Here is a 20,247-nt window from a genome sequence, read left to right on the forward strand (position 1 = left end):
CTGCTGTTTATTCAGGGCCCACGGGCTCTTCAGTTAGAAGGTGATGAGTACTGGCAGGACTGAGTTTTTCCCTTCAAGGCAGCACGTTCCCTTCTGGCCTGGGATGTGTCTAGAAATGTCATCCAGGAGCCAGGTCCTGGATCAAAGGCCTCACAGCCGTGACTGGTATCCTATCCTGCTGTGGCTAAGCTGGTATCCAAGATGCAAGACGAAGTCCTCCCTACCCTTCCCTCTCCTCTCCTCAAGCAGAAGGAAGGGGTCTCTTTTGGAGACACAAGCTGTGCGGCCTGGGGTTAGGGGAGGGGCAATGCCAGTACTCCCTGGCTTCCCCAGCTTGTGTCTCAGTATGTCACATGTCCCCAGTCCACTGTCTCTGGGCCTGGTTCAGCACTAGGTCTTGCCTAAGAGTTGCAGTTCGTGTGGCCTAGACTGCTTTTCAAGTTTACTTGGAGACACAGAGCACTGTAGCCCCTGGTGGCAAGGTTTGTAGAAACTCAAGTTTGCACGGCTGGGATCTACAATCCTTTCTGGCTAGGGCTGGTTTAAATGTTCCTTCTGTGGGTGAGCATGAGCTGAGTTAGGTCCTTTTGATTTTCCTTTCTGCTCTAACAGGACAGCACTGAGTTCAGTGCTTCACAATTGCTGTGCTCTCCCTCCTCTAGTGCCCAGAGATGCTCTCCATACCATATCACAACGGTTTTTCCTGCCTCTGAAGTTAAAGCCAGGTACTATGAGGGCTCACCTGATTTTTGGTTCTGATGAAGGTTGTGTGTGTGTGTGTGTGTGTGTGTGTGTGTGTGTGTGTGTAGTTAAATTGGTGTCCTTGAAGAGGGGATGATGGGTGGAGTCTTCTATTCTGCCATCTTGCTCCAAGTCCACCTCACTGGAGGCCTTTTACCTCTCTCTGGGGACCTGCCTAATGCAAAATGCTGGTAACAGGTATTCATTTGGGAGAAGGGGTTGCAGTGATCTTCCCTTTTGCATAAGAATTTTGGAGGGGTCCTGAGATATTTTAATTAGTTGAAGAATATTCCCAAATGTTCTCCAGGAAAGTTTATGTTGTTTTGTTTAGGCTGGTGGTTTACCTTGACCCAAGAAAAGTTGTTGTGATCCAAAATGAAGCAAGCTAAAGGGAGGAATGAAACAGGAATTTGGGACAAAAAAATGAGAAATCTTTCCAACGGTGGTTGTTTTGTTTATCATGAGTGCCACGGATATCAGACATTCTTATTCAGAAGTGAGTTTTAAAGATCCAAAGCATTTCCACTGTTTTCTGTTTAAAGAGCAGCATCAAGAATCACATGTGTTCCAACATGCAGTTTAGAGAGGCTAGAGACGCAAATATGGACAGACGCCCCTGCCCCTAACAGCTCTCTAAGGTCTGGTGGAGGATTCAGACACAGGACCTGGCCTGGAGGATTGAGCTTCCAGATTGTCTGTAAGCTAGGCAATCCACTATTTAGTCTTTAGTACTGGTATAGAGGTCTCGGTAAATGTGTACCTTGTTTGCCTACTTTATGTATTTTTATTTTGTGCAATACCAAATATTGTGGAAGGATTTCAGGTAGGAATTTTGAGTGTTGTTTTTGTATCATTTTATAATGATGACAGTCTCTGAGCTTTGTAGGCAGTATGTCTATACCTTGTTGGTTCATGTGCCTGACTACAGGTCACCACACACTATACACTCTTGAGTTTGCTCTGGAGAAATCTCAATAAGCCACCTGCAACATAACCTGCTTTGTGGCTGGGTTCCTTAAAATCCAATATATTCTGAAGGATGTGATCAATAAGCAGATGGCTCAAGCCCATACACATGCCAAGAAATGAGGCATCTAATTAACAGTTAGACAAGGGTGTGAGGCAATTGCAGAGGGGAGTGGAGGCCCTGCCTGGGCTGGGAGACCTCGGGATGGGAGAATCAGGGCTGGTTGTGTGACATGTCGACACATAGTGGCTGTTGGAAGTGTGAACACAGCCGGGACCTTCAGGCTGTGCTCATTAGGGCTTTGCAAAATTCCCAATTATCTCTTGACCTGTCCCTAAGCAAGGCCCCTTTCCACTGCCCTGGAAAAAAAGAGTGAGTGAGTCAAAAAGAACACCTGATTTGACATGCTACATGGGTTTGGTTCTGAAGCTAGGCTAGTAGAACACAGAAATGAGGCATTCTTCTGCAACCAGTGATGACTACAGGAAGGATTAGTACCAGGAGCATCTGGTGTCACCGAGGCAAGGGCGGGCTTTTCGAGATGGCCCTATGGTGCCCCAAACAAAGGCCAGAAAGAGACGATTTGTGAGAAGAGACCAACACGTCCCTTGCAAAGAATTCATAAGCAATGTTTCGGTTAAACTGCACGTCTCACGGATGGTGTCAAAAGAGTGAGGACTCCTTTCTGTACACATGTCTCTTGGCTCAACCAGGAACAGAAAGAGGCTTTCTCTCTGTGTCTTGGAGAACCCACCACTAAGTGCTCCCTGGTGTCAGAAAAGGGAATTGGGCTCAGTGTGACAGATTTCCCTGCTATATGTGAAATACATTATCAACCTGTTGTCAGCCGGATGCTCCCCAGCTGACTGTTTTGTTGTTGTGCTTCCAGTGTTACCCTGGGTTGGTCCCTACGTCATGTTTCTAATATAAAATATGCATACTGTGAAACAATGCTTCGAGTCTGATGTATCCTAAGATGAATGTGCTAATGCTCCCAAGACCCATAAGACAGAGGAGGTCAAGAAGGTACCTTGTGGTAGGCGATGCATCTTCAAGTTCATTGACACAGCCTCGTGAATTCGGATTAGCACTTGACCACAAATACACATGTTAAAGCAAAGTCACGTTAAACATCTCTCTCCCTCAATCTCCTTTCCCAGCTTCCTTGCAGAGAAGAAATGCAAGAAGGTGAGTGAATAAAATCAGAATTATTTGCTTTTTATTCTGAGGACAAAAGACAACTGGTTAGATTCCATGGGCAGACAGTGACCTAAGGTTATAGTAACCAACATCTATGACTAAGAAAATGATAGTCATTGTGATAGTTAGTTTTATATGTCCACTTGGCTAGGCTATGGTGCCTAGCTATGGTTTTACCAAATGCTAGCTGAATGTTGCTGTGAAGGTGATTAACACTTCAATCTGTAAGCTTTGAGTAAAGTTGATTACCATCTATAATGTGAGTGGACCTCATCCAGTCAGTTGAAGGACTTACGAGAATGGTTGAGGTTTCTGGAAGAAGAAATTCTGCCTCAAGACTTTTAACATAGAGACTCTCAGCCTGCAGATTTTGGACTCAAGACTGCAACATCAACTTATGCCTGAAATGCCAGTTGGCTGCCTTGCCCTACAGATTTTTGACTTGTCATCATTCCCCATAACGACATGAGTCAATTCCTTAACATAAATCTCTCCAATATATCCTACTGGCCCTGTTTTTCTGGATAACCCTGATTAACACAATCATTCTGTCTGTTACAGATGATCTGTCCTCCTTGACCACACTCGTTGGCCAACACTAGCCTCATTACCTGCAAGCATGAGATAGCATGATCTATTGCCCAGAATGGAGGATAGAATAGAGGTGATTTTTTTCCTCCCATCTCCCTGTTCCCCTGTCCTCTACCCTTATCTTAATCTTTACAACTTACTATTATGCTCCAAGAGTGTTACCTACTTTTATTATTTTCTGTCTTCAAAGTTAAAGTTAAAGAGTGCCTGAAAGTATGCAGGTAATTCAAACCAAAAAGCAACCTTTCCTTGTGTAATTTATGTCCTCAACTCTTTTCCTTGGTATAATTTACGTGCTCAACACTTTTCCTTGGAATCTTGGCTAAAGAAGACTTTTCTGGGGACTGGGCACAGTGGCTCACGCCTGTAAACCCAGTGCTTTGGGAGGCCGAGGCAGGTGGATCACGAGGTCAGGAGATCGAGACCATCGTGGCTAACACGGTGAAACCCCGTCTCTACTAAAAATACAAAAAATTAGTCAGGGTGGTGGCAGTCACCTGTAGTCCCAGCTACTTGGGAGGCTGAGACAGGAGAATGGCGGGAACCCGGGAGGCGGAGCTTGCAGTGAGCCGAAATCGCGCCACTGCACTTCAGCCTGGGCGACAGAGTGAGACTCTGTCTCAAAAAAAAAAAAAAAAAAAAAAAAAAGAATACTTTTTTGGAAACCGTTTTTCCTGGCAGTCCTTGGTCAAGTTGCTAATTTAATATTTTCGATGGTTTTGACATGGTTTAGAATGCAAAACTATTGTCTTTTAATATGTATTTGTTTGCAGAGAACCCATGGGCCTTAGTTCATTTCTGCACCCATAGATGGGTTTAATCTCATTTAAATGCTAAACATCTCGGTGGCTGGTCAGGCATTAGGAACATTGCTAGGAAGGATGCAACAAAACAAGTGTTTCCACTTAGTGTTATTTGGGGGTCACCATCCACATCGTACAGGAAATGGAGTGACAAATACCAATTTGAGAAAGGAACACAATGAAATTATATAATTCCTCTTGTAGGTTAGTTGATTCTGTAACCAAGCCTTAAAAATTGACATTGACATTGAACCACTGCCCGTAAAGGGAGAATGAGAAATAACTTCAAATCTGCCTCTAAGTAAATCATCCATGGCTTAAATCAAGGGATGGGATAACAGCTGTCTAGCATTCAAATGGAATTTAGGTATTTACCAGGCATACTGTGGGGGATTTTTAAGTTGAATGGGTAACACACAGCACTGGGGCAAAATAATAAAATACTGTTGCTGGTTTCAATGACAGCAAGGGTCTTTTCCACCAAGAGACTACAGTACAAAATTTAAATCAGGTAAACTGGTCTAATGTAGAAAGCAGGCAGTCAGGGAAGCATAATTTAAGGGTGGCATTGAAATGGTTTTGCTGCTTCAATTTGGTCACTAGCTTTTGGGATCAGATTATAGTGTCAATGAAAAGAGTCCAACTCTGTAAAATATTTGAAGAGATTTATTCTGAGCCAAATACGAGTGACCATGGCTCATGACACAGCCCTCAGGTAGTCCTGAGAATATGTGCCCAAGGTGGTTGGGACATAGCTTGGTTTTATACACTTTAGGGAGACACAAGACATCAATCAAATACATTTAAGATATACATTGGTTTGATTCAGAAAGGTGGTACAACCTGAAGTGGCAGGGAGGGTTGGGGGGCAGCTTCCAAGTTGTAGGTAGATTTAAACATTTTCTGATTGGGAATTGGTTGAAAGACTTATTATCAATAGAAAGAAATGTCTGAATTATGATAAAATGTTGCTGAGACCAAAGTTTTATCATGCAGATGAAGCCTCCAGGTAGCAGGCTCCAGAGAGAATAGACTGTAAATGTTTCTTATCAGACTTAAGGTTTGTGTTGATGTTAAATGCTGGTCAGCTCTTCCTGAATTCCAAAAGAGAGGCGGTATAATGAGATATGTCTAACCCCTCTAAGAGTTCTCTCTTAGAGACAAACAGACAAAACACACAACAAAAAGCACACTTCTAACCCATCCTCCCATCTCTCCACAGCTTGACTTTTTTTCATAATCCAGATTTGGCTTAGGGATCCAAGAGTCTTAAAAATATTTCCCATGCATTTCTTCTGAAATTTGCCAAGGGTGATTTGACTCCTCCCTTTGGGTTTTGTGTTTGGGGTGTGTAACTGAGATTTCAAATTTGACATTGTTGACTCTGTCCCCCACCTCCAATCAGCCTTGCCCACCTCAACAAATGTCCACTTCATTTTTTCAGTGGGGGTCACTCTGGACTTTGTTCTTTCTCTCATATCATCAGTCAACGACTCTGTCGGCCCTGCCTTTGAAATAAATTCATATAGGATCCTGCCCCTCTTCACCACTGCCAACACCATGCTGGCTAAAGTCACTGTTATTTCTTGTAAGTTAGGACAACACCTTCTCTCTGGTGTTGCCTCTACTGTCTAGTCTCCACACATAGCCAGATTACTCTTAAAACATACATCAGAGACCGTCATTTCTTAACTTACCATTCTCTAATGACTTCCCACAATTCTTAGAGTAACATCTCAAAATGTGACCATGCCCTATCTATTAGTTTTCTTCTTCTTCTTATTATTTATTAAACTTTAAGTTCTGGGATATATGTGCAGAACATGCAGGTTTGTTACATAGGTATACATATGCCATGGTGGTTTGCTGCACCCATCAACCTGTTGTCTAGGATTTAAGCGCTGCATACATTAGGTGTTTGTCCTAATGCTCTCCCGCCCCTTGTCCCCCATCCCCTGATAGGCCCCAGTGTGTGATGTTCCCCTCCGTGTGTCCATGTGTTCTCATTGTTCAACTCCCACTTACAAGTGAAAACATGTGGTGTTTGGTTTTCTGTTCCTGTGTTAGTTTGCTGAGAATAATCGTTTCCAGATTCATCCATGTCCCTGCAAAGGACATGAATTAATTCTTTTTAATGGCTGCATAGTATTCCATGGTGTATATGTGCAACATTTTCTTTATCCAGTCTATAATTGATGGGCATTTGGGTTGGTTCCAAGCCTTTGCTATTGTGAATAGTGCTGCAATAAACATACATGTGCATGTATCTTTATAGTAGAATGAATTATAATCCTTTGGGTGTATATACCCAGTAATGGGATTGCTGGGTCAAAGGGCATTTCTGGTTCTAGATCCTTGAGGAATTGCCAAACTGTCTTCCACAATGGCTGAACTAATTTACACTCCCACAAACAGTGTAAAAGCGTTCCTATTTCTTGACATCCTCTCCAGCATCTGTTGTTTCCTGACTTTTTAATGTTTGCCATTCTAACTGGCATGAGATGGTATCTCATTGTGGTTTTGATTTGCATTTCTCTAATGACCAGCGATGAGCTTTTTTTTTCCATATGTTTGTTGGCTGCATAAATGTCTTCTTTAGAGAAGTGTCTGTTCATATCCTTCACCCACTTTTTGATGGGATTGTTTGTTTTTTTCTTGTAAAGTTGTTTAAGTTCCTTGTAGATTCTGGATATTAGACCTTTGTCAGATGGATAGGTTGCAAAAATTTTCTCCCATTCTGTAGGTTGCCTGTTCACTCTGATGATAGTTTCTTTTACAATGCAGAAGCTCCTTAGTTTAATTAGATCCCATTTGTCAATTTTGGGTTTTGTTGCCATTGCTTTTGATGTTTTAGTCATGAAGTCTTTGCCCATGCCTATGTCCTGAGGGGTATTGCCTAGGTTTTCTTCTAGGGTAGGGTTTTTATGGTTTCAGGTTTTATGTTTAAGTCTTTAATCCATCTTGAGTTAATTTTTGTGTAAGGTGTAAGGGGTCCAGTTTCAGTTTTCTGCATATGGTTAACCAGTGTTCCTAGCACCATTTATTAAATAGGGAATCCTTTCCCCATTGCTTATTTTTGTCAGCTTTGTCAAAGATCAGATGGTTGTAGATGTGTGGTGTTATTTCTGCGGCCTCTGTTCTGTTTCATTGGTCTATATATCTGTTTTTGTACCAGTACCATGCTGTTTTGGTTACTGCAGCCTTGTACTATAGTTTGAAGCCAGGTAGTGTGATGCCTCCAGCTTTGTTCTTTTTGCTTAGGATTGTCATGGCTATACAGGCTCTTTTTTGGTTCCGTATAAAATTTAAAGTAGTTTTCTCTAGTTCTGTGAAGAAAATCAATGGTAGCTTGATAGGAATAGCACTGAATCTCTAAATTACTTTGGGCAGTATGGCCATTTTCATGATATTGATTCTTACTATTCATGAGGATGGAATGTTTTTCCATTTGTTTGTGTCCTCTCTTATTTCCTTGAGCAGTGGTTTGTAGTTCTTGAAGAGGTCCTTCACATCTCTTGTAAGTTGTATTCCTAGGTATTTTATTTTCTTTGTAGCAATTGTGAATGGGAGTTCACTCTTGATTTGGCTGTTTGTCTATTATTGGTATTTAGGAATGCTTGTGGGTATTGCACATTGATTTTGTATCCTGAGACTTTACTGAAGGTTCTTATCAGCTTAAAGAGATTTTGGGCAGAGATAATGGGGTTCTCTAAATATATAACCATGTCATCTGGAAACAGACAATTTGACTTCCTCTCTTCCTATTTGAATACCCTTTATTTCTTTCTCTTGCCTAATTGCCCTAGCCAGAACTTCCAATACTACGTTGAATAGGAATGGTGAGAGGGGGCATCCTTGTCTTGTCCCAGGTTTCAAGGGGAATGCTTCCAGCATTTGCCCATTCAGTGTGATATTGGCTGTGGGTTTGTCATAAATAGCTCTTATTATTTTGACATATGTTCCAACAATCCCTAGTTTATTGAGTGTTTTTAGCATGAAGGGATGTTGAATTTTATTGAATGCCTTTTCTGCATCTATTGAGATAATCATGTGACTTTTGTCATTGGTTCTGTTTATGTGATGGATTATGTTTATTGATTTGCATATGCATATGTTTGAACCAGCCTTGCATCCCAGGGATGAAGCCGACTTGATTGTGGCGGATAAGCCTTTTGATATGCTCTTGGATTTGGTTTGTCAGTATTTTATTGAGGATTTTCACATCGATGTTCATCAGGGATATTGACTTGAAATTTTCTTTTTTTGCTGTGTCTCTGCTAGGCTTTGGTATCAGGATGATGCTGGTCTTGTAAAATTCAGGAGGATTCCCTCTTTTTCTATTGTTTGGAATAGTTTCAGGAGGAATGCTACCAACTCCTCTTTGTACCTCTGGTAGAATTTGGCTGTGAATCCATCTAGTCCTGGGCTTTTTTTGGTTGGTAGGCTATTAATTACTGCCTCAATTTCAGAACTTGTTATTGGTCTATTCGGTTTGTTATGATTTCCATTCTTTCGCATTTGCTGAGGAGTATTTTACTTCCAATTATGTGGTCAATTTTAGAATAACTGCTATGTGGTGCTGAGAAGAATGTATATTCTGTTGATTTGGGGTGGAGAGTTCTGGAGATGTCTATTAGATCTGCTTGGTTTAAGTCCTGAACATCCTTGTTAATTTTCTGTCTCATTGTTCTGTCTAATATTGACAGTGGGGTGTTAAAGTCTCCTACTATTATTGTGTTGGAGTCTAAGTCTCTTTGTAGGTCTCTAAGAACTTGCTTTATGAATCTGGGTGCTCCTGTATTGGGTGCATATATATTTAGGATAGTTAGCTCTTCTTGTTGCCTTGATCCCTTTGCCATTATGTAATGCCTGTCTTTGTCTTTTTTCATCTTTGTTGGTTTAAAGTCTGTTTTATCAGAGACTAGGATTGCAACACCTGCTTTTTTTTTTTAATAAGCTTTCCATTTGCTTGGTAACTATTCCTTGATCTCTTTATTTTGAGCATATGTGTGTCTTTGCATGTGAGATGGGTCTCCTGAATACAGCACACCAATGGGTCTTGGCTCTATCCAATTTGCCAGTCTGTGTCTTTTAACTGAGGCACTTAGTCCATTTACTTAAAGGTTAATATTGTTATGTGTGAATTTCATCCTGTCATCATGATGCTAGCTGTTTATTTTGCGCATCGATTGATGCAGTTTCTTCATAGTGTCAATGGTCTTTACATTTTGGTTTGTTTTTGCAGTGGCTGGTACCAGTTTTTTCTTTCCATAATTAGTACTTCCTTCAGGAACTCTAGTAAGGCAGGCCTGGTGGTGACAAAATCCCTCAGCATTTGCTTGTCTATAAAGGATTTTTTTTCTCCTTCACTTATGAAGCTTAGTTTGGCTGGATATAAAATTATGGGTCAAAAATTATTTTCTTTAAGAATGTTGAATATTGGCCCCCACTCTCTTCTGGTTTGTAGGGTTTCCGCAGAGAGATCCACTGTTAGTCTGATAGGCTTCCCTTTGTAGGTAACCTGACCTTTCTCTCTGGCTGCCCTTAACACTTTTTCCTTCTTTTCAACCTTGGAAAATCTGATGATTATGTGTCTTGGGGTTGCTCTTCTCGAGGAGTATCTTTGTGGTGTTCTCTATATTTCCTGAATTTAAATGTTGACCTGTCTTGTTACGTTGTGGAAGTTCTCTTGGAAGGTATCCTGAAGTATGTTTTCCAACTTGGTTCCATTTTCGCCATCACTTTCAGGTACGCTAATCAATCATAGGTCTTTTCACATAGTCCCATATTTCTCGGAGGCTTTGTTTGTTCTTTTTCATTCTTTTTTCTCTACTCTTGTGTTCACACTTTATTTCATTAAGTTGATCTTCAGTCTCTGGTACCCTTTATTCCGCTTGATCGATTCAGCTATTGATACTTGTGTATGCCTCAAGAAGTTCTCATAGTGTGTTTTTCAGCTCCAGCAGGTCATTTATGTTCTTCTCTAAACTGCTTATTCTAGTTAGCAATTCCTCTAACCTTTTATCAAGGTTCTTAGCTTCCTTGCATTGGGTTAGAACATGCTCCTTTAGCTCAGAGGAGTTTGTTATTACCACCTTCTGAAGCCTACTTCTGTCAATTTGTCAAACTCAATCTCCATCCAGTTTTGTACCCTTGCTGGAGAGGAGTTACAATCATTTGGAGGAGAAGAGGTATTCTGTTTTTTGGAATTTTCAACATTTTTGCACCGTTTTTTCCTCATCTTTGTGGATTTATCTACCTTTGATCTTTGATACTAATGCCCTTTGGATGGGATTTTTCTGTGGGCATCCTTTTTGTTGATGTTGATGTTACTGCTTTCTGTTTGTTAGTTTTCATTCTAACAGTCAGGCCCCTCTTCTGCAGGTCTGCTGGAGTTTGCTGGAGGTCCACTCAGACCCTGTTTGCCTGGGTATCACCAGTGGAGGCTGCAGAACAGCAAAGATTGCTGCCTGCTCCTTCCTCTGGTAGCTTCATCCCAGAGCGGCACCTGCCAGATGTCAGCTGGAGCTGTTCTGTATGAGGTGTCTGTCGACCCCTGCTGGAAGGTGTCTCCCTGTCAGGAGGCACGAGGGTCAGGGACCCCCTTATCCCTTAGCAGAGCTTGAACGCTGTGCAGGGAGATCCACTGCTCTCTTCAGAGCTAGCAGGCAGAATGTTTAAGTCTGCTGAAGCTGCACCCCACTGCTGCCCCTTCCCCCAGGTGCTCTGTCCCAGGGAGATGGGAGTTTTATCTATCAGCCCCTGACTGAGGCTGCTGCCTTTCTTTCAGAGATGGCCTGCCCAGAGAGGAGGAATCTAGAGAGGCAGTCTGGCCCCAGGTACTTTGCCACGCTGTGGTGAGTTCTGCAGTCAGAGTTTACACTGTAAGGGGAAAACCACCTACTCAAGCCTCAATAATGGTGGACACCCCTACCCCAACAAGCTCAATCATCCCAGGTTGACTTCAGACTGCTGTGCTGGCAGCGAGAGTTTCAAGCCAGTGGATCCTAGCTTGCCCGACTCTGTGCAAATGGGACCCGCTGGGTGAGACCACTTGGCTTCCTGGCTTCAGCCCCCTTTCCAGGGGGAGTGAATAGTTCCGTCTCAGTGGGGTTCCAGGCACTGCTGGTGTATTTAAAAAAACCCCTGCACCTGTTTATCTGCCCAGAGAGCTGCCCAGTTTTATGCTTGAAACCCAGGGCTCTGGTGGTGTAGGCACATGAGGGAATCTCCTGGTCTGTGGGTAGAAAAACCATGGAAAAAGCATAGTATCTGGGCTGGATAGCACAGTCCCTCATAGTAGAGTCCCTTAGGGCTTCCCTTGGCTAGGAGAGGGAGGTCCATGACCCTTTGTACTTCCTGGGTGAGGTGATACCCCACCCTGCTTCTGCTCCCCCTCCATGGGCTGCACCCACTGTCTAACCAGTCCCCATGAGATAAACCAGATACCTCAGTTGGAAATGCAGAAATCACCCACCTTCTGCATTGGTATCGCTGGGAGATGCAGACTGAAGCTGTTCCTATTCAGCCATCTTGCCAACTCTCTTGTATTAGTTTTCTATTGCTGCCATAATTAATTGTCTCCATCTTAGCAGCTGAAAACAACACCCATTTATTAACTCGCAGTTCTGCAGGTCAGAGTCCTGTAGGCTTAGCTGTTTTATCTGCCCTGAGTCTCATCAGATTGACAGCAAGGGGCTAACAAGGCTGTATTCCCTTTTGAAAATTTTGGAGATGGATGTGTGTCTTTGTTCATTGAGGTTATTCGCTGAATTCAGTTCCCATGGTTGTAGCAATGAGATCTCCATTCCCTTTCTGGCAGTCAGCCCAAGGCGGCCTTTGCTCCTAGATGCTGCTTGCATCCCTCAATCTTTCCAGGTGGCCCCTCCACCCACAGCAGGTAGGGTCCAGGTCCGTCTTTTGCTTTAGATCTTTCCTCCTTACCCTTCTTACTCCAGCCACATTTCTCTCACTCCAGCCAGAGCCATTTCTCTAATTTTAGTGGGTTCCATGCCCTGGTTTAAGGTCTGCTATCTTAATTACATCTGCCAAATTTCATCACAGCAGTACCCAGGTTAATATTTCATTGAATTACTAGGAAATAGGAATAGTGAGGGATTACCACAGCTAGGAAGTATTGAATGATATGATTCCTGTGACATCTCTGACTTCATGTCATCCCTCTTTCCCTTTTAGTATTTGGACTCCAAGTCAGTATGGCCTCCTTGCTATTTTCTCCAACTGACCAAACCTACATCCACTTGAAGGCCTTGACACCTCATGTTTCCTCTGCCAGCACGCCCTTGCCCGAGGCCTTTCCATGGCCCACTCTCTCACTAAGTTGGCTGAGTCTTCTGGGAAGCAGACTCCAAGGCAGTGTTAGGAAAGCTGGAGATTTATCAGGGGTAAGGCCTGTGAAAGATAAAGAGGAGAAGGGACAGGAGTGGGCAGGGTGGGCCTTCAGACCACAGTGCAGGTCTGACATCCTTGCAGGGAGAGGAGGGGATAGGAGGATTGGATGAAGAGCCTCAGATTTCCATGCGTACTGCATTGAGAAAGTGTCAGCCAGCCCAGCAGGGAGCTTTTGCCGCAGAGATTGCCTGTGGAAGAGTCCCACGCCGCCTGGAAAATGGCAAGCCCTTTTATTATTGTGCTCCATCACTGGCTGAGGATTATCCAGGAAGCATGTGGCCTCCACTCAAAAGCTGAGGGAGAAATGACCAAATGTCCATCAGCAGATGAGTGGATGGACAAAACGTAGTGTGCACTTTCAGTGGAATATTACCCAGCCATGAAAAGGAGTAAAGCATGGACGCACGCTACCACATGGATGAACATTGAGAACACTGTGCTCCGTGAAATAAAACAGTCACAAAAGGACAAATATTGTATGCTTCTCTTATGGTAAATATTTAGAACAGGTAAATCCAGAGACAGAATGTAGATTAGAAGGTCCGAGGCTTGCAGAAGGAAGGAATGGGAAGTTATCATTTAATTTAATTTAATTTAATCCCCATGGCTGCCATGCTCACCGCCTCAGGTCTCTGCCAAAATGGCAACTGAGCAGTGAGTCCTTTAATAGTAAATTACATCCAAGAGGAAGGCCTGTCCTTCTGAGTCAAGTTAATTTTTCTCCATTGCACTTAAAACCTTCTGACTTATATATTTACCTGTTTATTTTCTGCTTCCCCAATAGACCATGAGCACCATGAGATTAGAGCATCCATCTGTAGACTCACAGAGCAAGAAGCATGACTGTCCCAATCTTGAATGGATGAGTAAGTAAGTGAACTACCTGCTGATTCATTCATCGGACAATAGCTGATCTCAGGCAATTACAGCGTGTCTTGTGTTATTTAGACTTTCCATTGATAAATTACTATAGGCAGAGTTCAGACAGCTCTTCCTAATTAGAGAATAACCTGTCTTTTGGAAAGCTACTTTGTTTGTTTTTCCGTCTGTGAATTGAATTCTCAGAGGATCATCATAGGAAAGGAGATCTCTCTGGTGTAACTTTTGTACTGAATCTGCACTGGACATTGCTGAGCTCTGTCCCAATGGAAGAAGAATGTCCCAGGAATGAGGAAGCGTGCAGCATGTTCAGGCTGGGTGTGACTTCTGTTCAGGAATGTAGGGGGTGCAATAAGAAGATAGGGTATCAGAAATGAGAGTTGGCACAGATGAAAGCTCTGTTGGAAAGGGTTGGAAGAGAGGGAGCATCTGTGTTTGAAGCCAAGGAGGAAGGAGGGCATATAGAATGGTTCACATTGGAGAGAAGGAGAGAGACTGAAAGCACTTTTCTGCCTACAGAATTGTTTTTTTAATAGGAAGCCATGACCTTGAGCATGGTTGGAGAGAAGTCTGGGGACTATTGAGGTGCTTAGATGATATGGAGAAGATATTGCGAGACCTGGAACCAGCTAGGTCAGAGATAGGGAGTGAATAGGTGTCAGTGGTGATGGACCATAATTCTGTCCAGGAAAAATTAATTGTCATTATTTATGATAAGTCCTCATTCCAGACCACTGTGGTCAGTAGATAAAGGGAGAATGTGTGTCTTTCTAGGTAACTTTTGTTTCTTTTTGCCTTAGTTAATTCTCTTCTTCCAACACCTCTATTCTTCTTCATCCCATCCCCGCAATAAAATCTGAGCAGTTTGATGCCCATATCTCAAAATGCAATCCTAAAGTCAAAGAGAGAAGGGGTGTTCCATAGGGGGATAGCTGTAAAGAGAAGGTGAGTCTGGAGGCGCCATCCCTCTCCCATCAACTACAAAACTCCACCTAGTAAACTCCCAACTTGTAAATTCCATTCAGCTTGCAAGATCCAGGAGTAGTACCCCCAAGCAATTATAATGGAAAAGATTAACAAGTGATCCAGGGAACTGAGTCAAACAAAAAAGGTAAGTTAAATAAAAGTTATGAGGCCTGTGGGAGAAAGCTAGCAAAGAAAGGGTCCTCTGGAATTAGGTCCAGAAAATGGTCAGGGTGTTTCTGTGGGTACTGGTTGAAGAAAAGATGAACAGAGGGCAGTGTTGTTTGGAAGAGCAAGTCATTGGTGCAAGATGAATGAGCCCGGTGTGGTGGGGTCCTGCAGCCCCTTTCATCTCAGTAAGTCCCTGTCACATCTCCATCCTCCTTCCATGTCCTGTGCTGCTATAGAAGTTCAACTTCGAGGTTGGAGAACTAGAACTACAGTTCTCTTGGAGAGCTGGGGTATTGTAAACATTCACCCTGCATCTGTCTCTCCCTCCTCAATTCCATTTTGCACATTGCTCCCGGTGTGCTCCTCCTAAAGCCCGTGTCTTGCATTATTACTATAATCTTCCTCCCTCCCCACCTCTACAGACTCCCCTTTTCTACTGAGCACTGTCCACATGAAGTGTAGGGCATTCAAGGTTCTTCGTGCCCTTGACCAAGTCTCCAGTCTTGCCTTTGCACACCTGTTCAGAAGATTTGGAATTCATTGAATAGAGTCAACTGACACTCTCCTTGATAATTTTCTTTTTATTATTCCAGGCATCATTCTGTCTGCTGCTTCCCCATCTATGACAATTTAAATCCAATTATTCTTTCTTTAATACTTAATTCAAATGGCACCACCACTCCAAAAGCCTCCACTGATCACCACTCCACCTTCCTATGGCAGATTTAACAATTACCTTATATCATGGGGACCCGTAATAGTGGGTGAGAAGAGACCATATGAGTGGCATTTTCATCTTCACCTCAACTTCAACCAGGGCTGCCTGGCTTTTGGCTGGTTAAAATTTTGGGATCTGTTGAAGGACTTTGAGAAACAGTTCCCCTGCTTACCAATATATTGAAAATCACTCATGTATAGAATGCCACTTCCTACAAAGAAACAGGCAAACACAAAACACATCATTCCACTGGCTTAAAGCTGCTTTCCTGTAAGGCTTTATAATGCTGGTTTTTCTTCTACGTGCCCTTATCTCATCATCTTGGCCAAGGCACAGCCAGCTGATGGATGTTGATCTGGAAGCACCATTAAGAATAGAGTGAATAGCGTCAGCCCTTCCATTCTGTCCATCCTTGTTCCCTTTGAATCCCCTTGAATTGCCATAAGGGCCACACGTGTGTGGCTTGCTCTCTCAGGGCCTCTGAGTCAAGTATTCCTCCCCATACGCTTTCTGGTGCCTTTGGAACCGACAGTGTCCTCTAATTAAAGGCAGTGGGTGGTGTGATGACAGGATTAGTATCAGTGTCTGGCTTCCCTAAGGACCAGGGAACACTGTGGCCCAAGTTTTCCCATCTGTGTAACGGGATTGTTCATATGTTTGCGTATCTAGGGGTAAAATCTAAAAGGGGGTGGCGCTTACTTTCTCTGGCTTGCATCTGCTCTGTTTCGGGAAAATTGTGGTGAGGAGCCCCACAGGAAGTGTTTGACTGTTTTGCTTCATTGAAAATATAGAGTGCTATGGCTTTAAATACATTGGTATTCTGCCCCTGGCTTCACTGCAGAATGAACAACAATGATGTTCTGCTGAACATCAATTCCAGACGTTTTAGGAAGGGCTCAGCAGTTTCGTGAGAATGAAGCTGTATTTCTCAAGTGTAATGAGCCAAAAACATCTTGTTTTTATGCAGCACTAGTACAGACCCATGCCCTGGACCTGTAAATGTCTTTTCCGTTCATTTTAGGCTTGGAAGGCGCAGGATATTCACTCAGCCTTATCAGCACAAATGTCAAAGGAACATTCTGGCTCAGAGAACTGAGTTGAAATGGATATCAGGGACACAGCTTTTGCCAACTAATTATGGACTGAATGTTCAATCCAGGGTTTGCAATGTGCTGCTACCGAGTGCCTGCCCCGCCAAGAAAAGGGTTTAAAAATGGTCAACTCAGCATAAATTATTTTACAAATCCAATATTTATTTTATCTTGTATGTACAAAAAACTCCAAGTGAACATCAAATCAAATCTAATCCTTTTGGCCACAGGGACTGGTTGTTCTTTATCTCATAGTTACAATGAATCATATAAACTGTAGCCTGCCATCACCATGACACATCCGTGACACAGAAGGAATGTGCTATTTGCCTGTCTGAGGAATGTTAAATAGAGAAAAATAGATCATAAAGCAACCTGGAGGTCAGAGGGTTCTGAGATAATCCCTCTGCTAAAACACATCTGAACAGCAAATGTCCAATCTGTAATAAAATAGTTAAAGGTCCGAGTCCACTTCTACTTGGCCAACCCAGCACAGGAAATCTAACAGCACTTTGTAATCATTTGGCTTTTCTAATTTTCCCAGAGGACATGGGCCACTGACATATAAGGAAAAAAAAATACAAAAAACCAAAAATGAAAAATGATTAAGTTGTGTGATCCCTAACCTGTGAGTTCAGAGGAAGATTTTGCAGGGCACCATTATTTCCATAGGAGATTCTGGTAACAGAGATGTCATTTCAAATGTAACATAGCAATAGTGTGTTAGGAGCAACCCATAATGAAATGACTCAGATGATTTGTGGCAAAACAGACATACCTTGGGTAAGAAATGAAACCAACAATAACATCACACATGCAAAGATTTTTTAAAAATAAATTGAGCTATACAGTTTTATTCTTTTTGCTAAACTGAGTTATTAAAAGGCTTCTTAAGAAACAACATCTTTGCACAACTGTGTCACTCAGGTGATCTATCTACAGGTTTGTTATAAACCAGTAAGCATCCTGAGTCCATTTCTTTTCTTTTTTTTTTTTTTTTTTTTTTGAGACGGAGTCTCGCTCTGTCGCCCGGGCTGGAGTGCATGTGGCCAGATCTCAGCTCACTGCAAGCTCCGCTTCCCGGGTTCACGCCATTCTCCGGCCTCAGCCTCCCGAGTAGCTGGGACTACAGACGCCCGCCACCTCGCCCGGCTAGTTTTTTGTATTTCTTAGTAGAGACGGGGTTTCACCGTGTCAGCCAGGATGGTCTCGATCTCCTGACCTCGTGATCCGCCCGTCCCGGCCTCCCAAAGTGCTGGGATTACAGGCTTGAGCCACCGCGCCCGGCCGAGTCCATTTCTTTGCCTGGTGCTTGCATACGCAGTTTTCTCGGAAGGAGGCAACAGTTTCATTAGCATAACTGAGGAGAGAAATCAACTTGTTCTGGTCGCCAAATGTCTTGTGTATATTTTAAAATATAACATGAGAAAAAGAAGAATCTGTAGTTTGTAAAACTACTATCATTTTAGCATAAGTTTAGCGCTGACCTTTTCAGATCAATCATAAATAATAAATTCTCTCAAGAGAAATATTTCTAGCGGAAATGGGAAAGATGTGAACTAAAGCTATAACCCCTGTACCCTAAATATCAGCCACTTTGGGCTTAGCACTCTTTTGGGGGGTGGTGATAATACTGCATTAGAGCACATATGAATATATACCTTAGTTTACACAGACAGAATATATGACAGTTTTGAGTGATATACATTTGCTTGCTGTATCGTTTCTAATAGTACAGTCAGTATACAAAAATTTTTTGAGCAATGATAGTGACCTATCATACATGCAGCTTATGCCTTTCTGTGGCAGGATGAACATCAATTTATAAAAATCTTGTGACAAGTTGGAATTCAGCTATAGATCAATTACAGATTGCTCACTGGACAATCAAGGAAATTACTAGAAAACAGTTTTCACCACTAGAAATTCATCCACATTGACATTCACCTAAATATCCAGAAGGTCATCCCCACTTTCGTCGCTCTCCACAGTCAGCTGCCGGGTCCACCACTTCTTAACTTCAGAACCGCAGGAAGCCGCGTCAGTCATGGGGTTCATTTTGCACACGACAGATTTCATGGTTGTCCTCCCTCCAAACCGTAAGTTGACTGAGGACACTGAATGGCTTATTGGTTTTGGTGCTGTGGGATTAATGAGTCCTATGAGCCACTTGGTAGTGCTCCACCCTATTGTACTCATTCCTAAAAACCCATGATATTCCCATCAGTGATACTTTTGGCTAACATGTTCTATCCACAGACGCTAAGTAAACATCCTTTTCAGGACTTGATTCTTTATGTTCACGATTTTTTTTTTTTTTAATTATGCTCATGGACAACTCATGATGCCACTTGGAGGAAAAAGAAAGTGCTGTTCACCCCTTTCATTTTGAAATAATTACAAAAACTAGAAAATGGCTAAAAATTCCAATTTGGGAACTATTAAGTGTCATAGAAACCTGTGCATTCATTAGCATATGCAATAAAGAAAAAAACAAAAAGGAAGGAGAGTGTGACCCACAGTAAAGGCGAGGAGGGATGCAGTGAGGGCACGGGAGGAAAGGTGTGGTTCTGGGGCCTCACAGTCATGGTCTTGGGACCCACCTCTGTAACCTGTGGATATGTAGCTATGGGCAACTTCATCTCTCTGAATCCAAGTTTCCTCCATTGTAAGATGAAGACAATGAAAATGTCCTAATTACACTATTGTCAGGATTAAAACAGGTTACATGAGATGACTTAAGAAAGTGCATAGCATGACACCTGGTGACATTGTTGCTGCCCCTTCAAAATACTATTTTTCTTTCCCTCTGCCTCCCCAAACTCAGCCTGACCCCAAGAGCATGTCTATTTCATGATCAGTTTTTGGTGGGGACCACCTAGGCATGAGCCACTGGAAGTTTTTTTTTTTTGTTTTTTTTGTTTTTTTTGAGACAGGTTCTCTCTCTCTCTGTCACCCAGACTGGAGTGCAGTGGCACAATCTTGGTTCACCACAACCTCTGCCTCCCAGGCTCAAGCGATTCTCCTGCCTCAGCCTCCCAAGTAGCTAGGATTACAGGTACGCACCACTACCGGTCAGCTAATTTTTGTATTTTTAGTAGAGACAGGGTTTCCCCATGTTGGCCAGGCTGGTCTTGAACTCCAGACCTCAAATGATCCACCTGCCTCAGCCTCCCAAAGTGCTGGGATCACAGGGGTGAACCACTGCGCCCGGCCCAATGGAAGTACTTTTGACAGCATCATTTCTTTTGTCCATTTAAATGAATACCAAGGACTGTGCATTCTCCCCAGGTCACCTCTCCTATCTGTCCCTGCAGCATCTGGCCCCCAGCTCTGTCCATGCCCTTGTTGCCTCATGCTCACACAGTGGTAACTTCCTCCAGCTTGTAACCTGCCTCCAGGCTCTGCTGTGGACAATTCGTCCTTTGGTGCCAAGTCAACGTCCTAAAGCATAGATTCCAAAAATCACATACGGCTCAGAGATCTTTGCTAGCTCCTAATTGCCTCCAGGATAAAATTGAACCTAGTCAGCTTGTAGTTGAAGGCTTTTTGTGATCTGGTACCACCATCTGCTTTGTCTTGATGCTGTCATTCTCTGCTGTGTTTGAATCAGGAAGAACCTACATCTTCTCTGATCTCTGAAAAATAAATTCTTGAATATGAAAGGGGATACTTTCCTTGGTGGTAGTCCCAGTGAAGATCCACGGAACA

The 20,247-nt window shown here is 42.9% G+C and overlaps 1 protein-coding gene across 2 annotated transcripts in view; it reads right to left on the bottom strand.

Annotated features, from left to right (window-relative positions):
• Positions 1–18,028: 18,028 nt before the first annotated feature.
• Positions 18,029–20,247, bottom strand: part of NALCN (sodium leak channel, non-selective) — a 339,729-nt gene continuing 337,510 nt past the window's right edge. For both annotated transcript variants that reach the window (XM_025364831.1, XM_025364830.1), the window contains one exon: positions 18,029–18,677. In XM_025364831.1, the coding sequence (XP_025220616.1) occupies positions 18,484–18,677 (194 nt within the window). In that variant the 3' untranslated portion in view covers positions 18,029–18,483. The remainder of the gene's footprint in view (positions 18,678–20,247) is intronic.

This window comes from Theropithecus gelada, chromosome 17 (genome assembly GCF_003255815.1).
Source record: "Theropithecus gelada isolate Dixy chromosome 17, Tgel_1.0, whole genome shotgun sequence".
Lineage (NCBI taxonomy): Eukaryota > Metazoa > Chordata > Mammalia > Primates > Cercopithecidae > Theropithecus > Theropithecus gelada.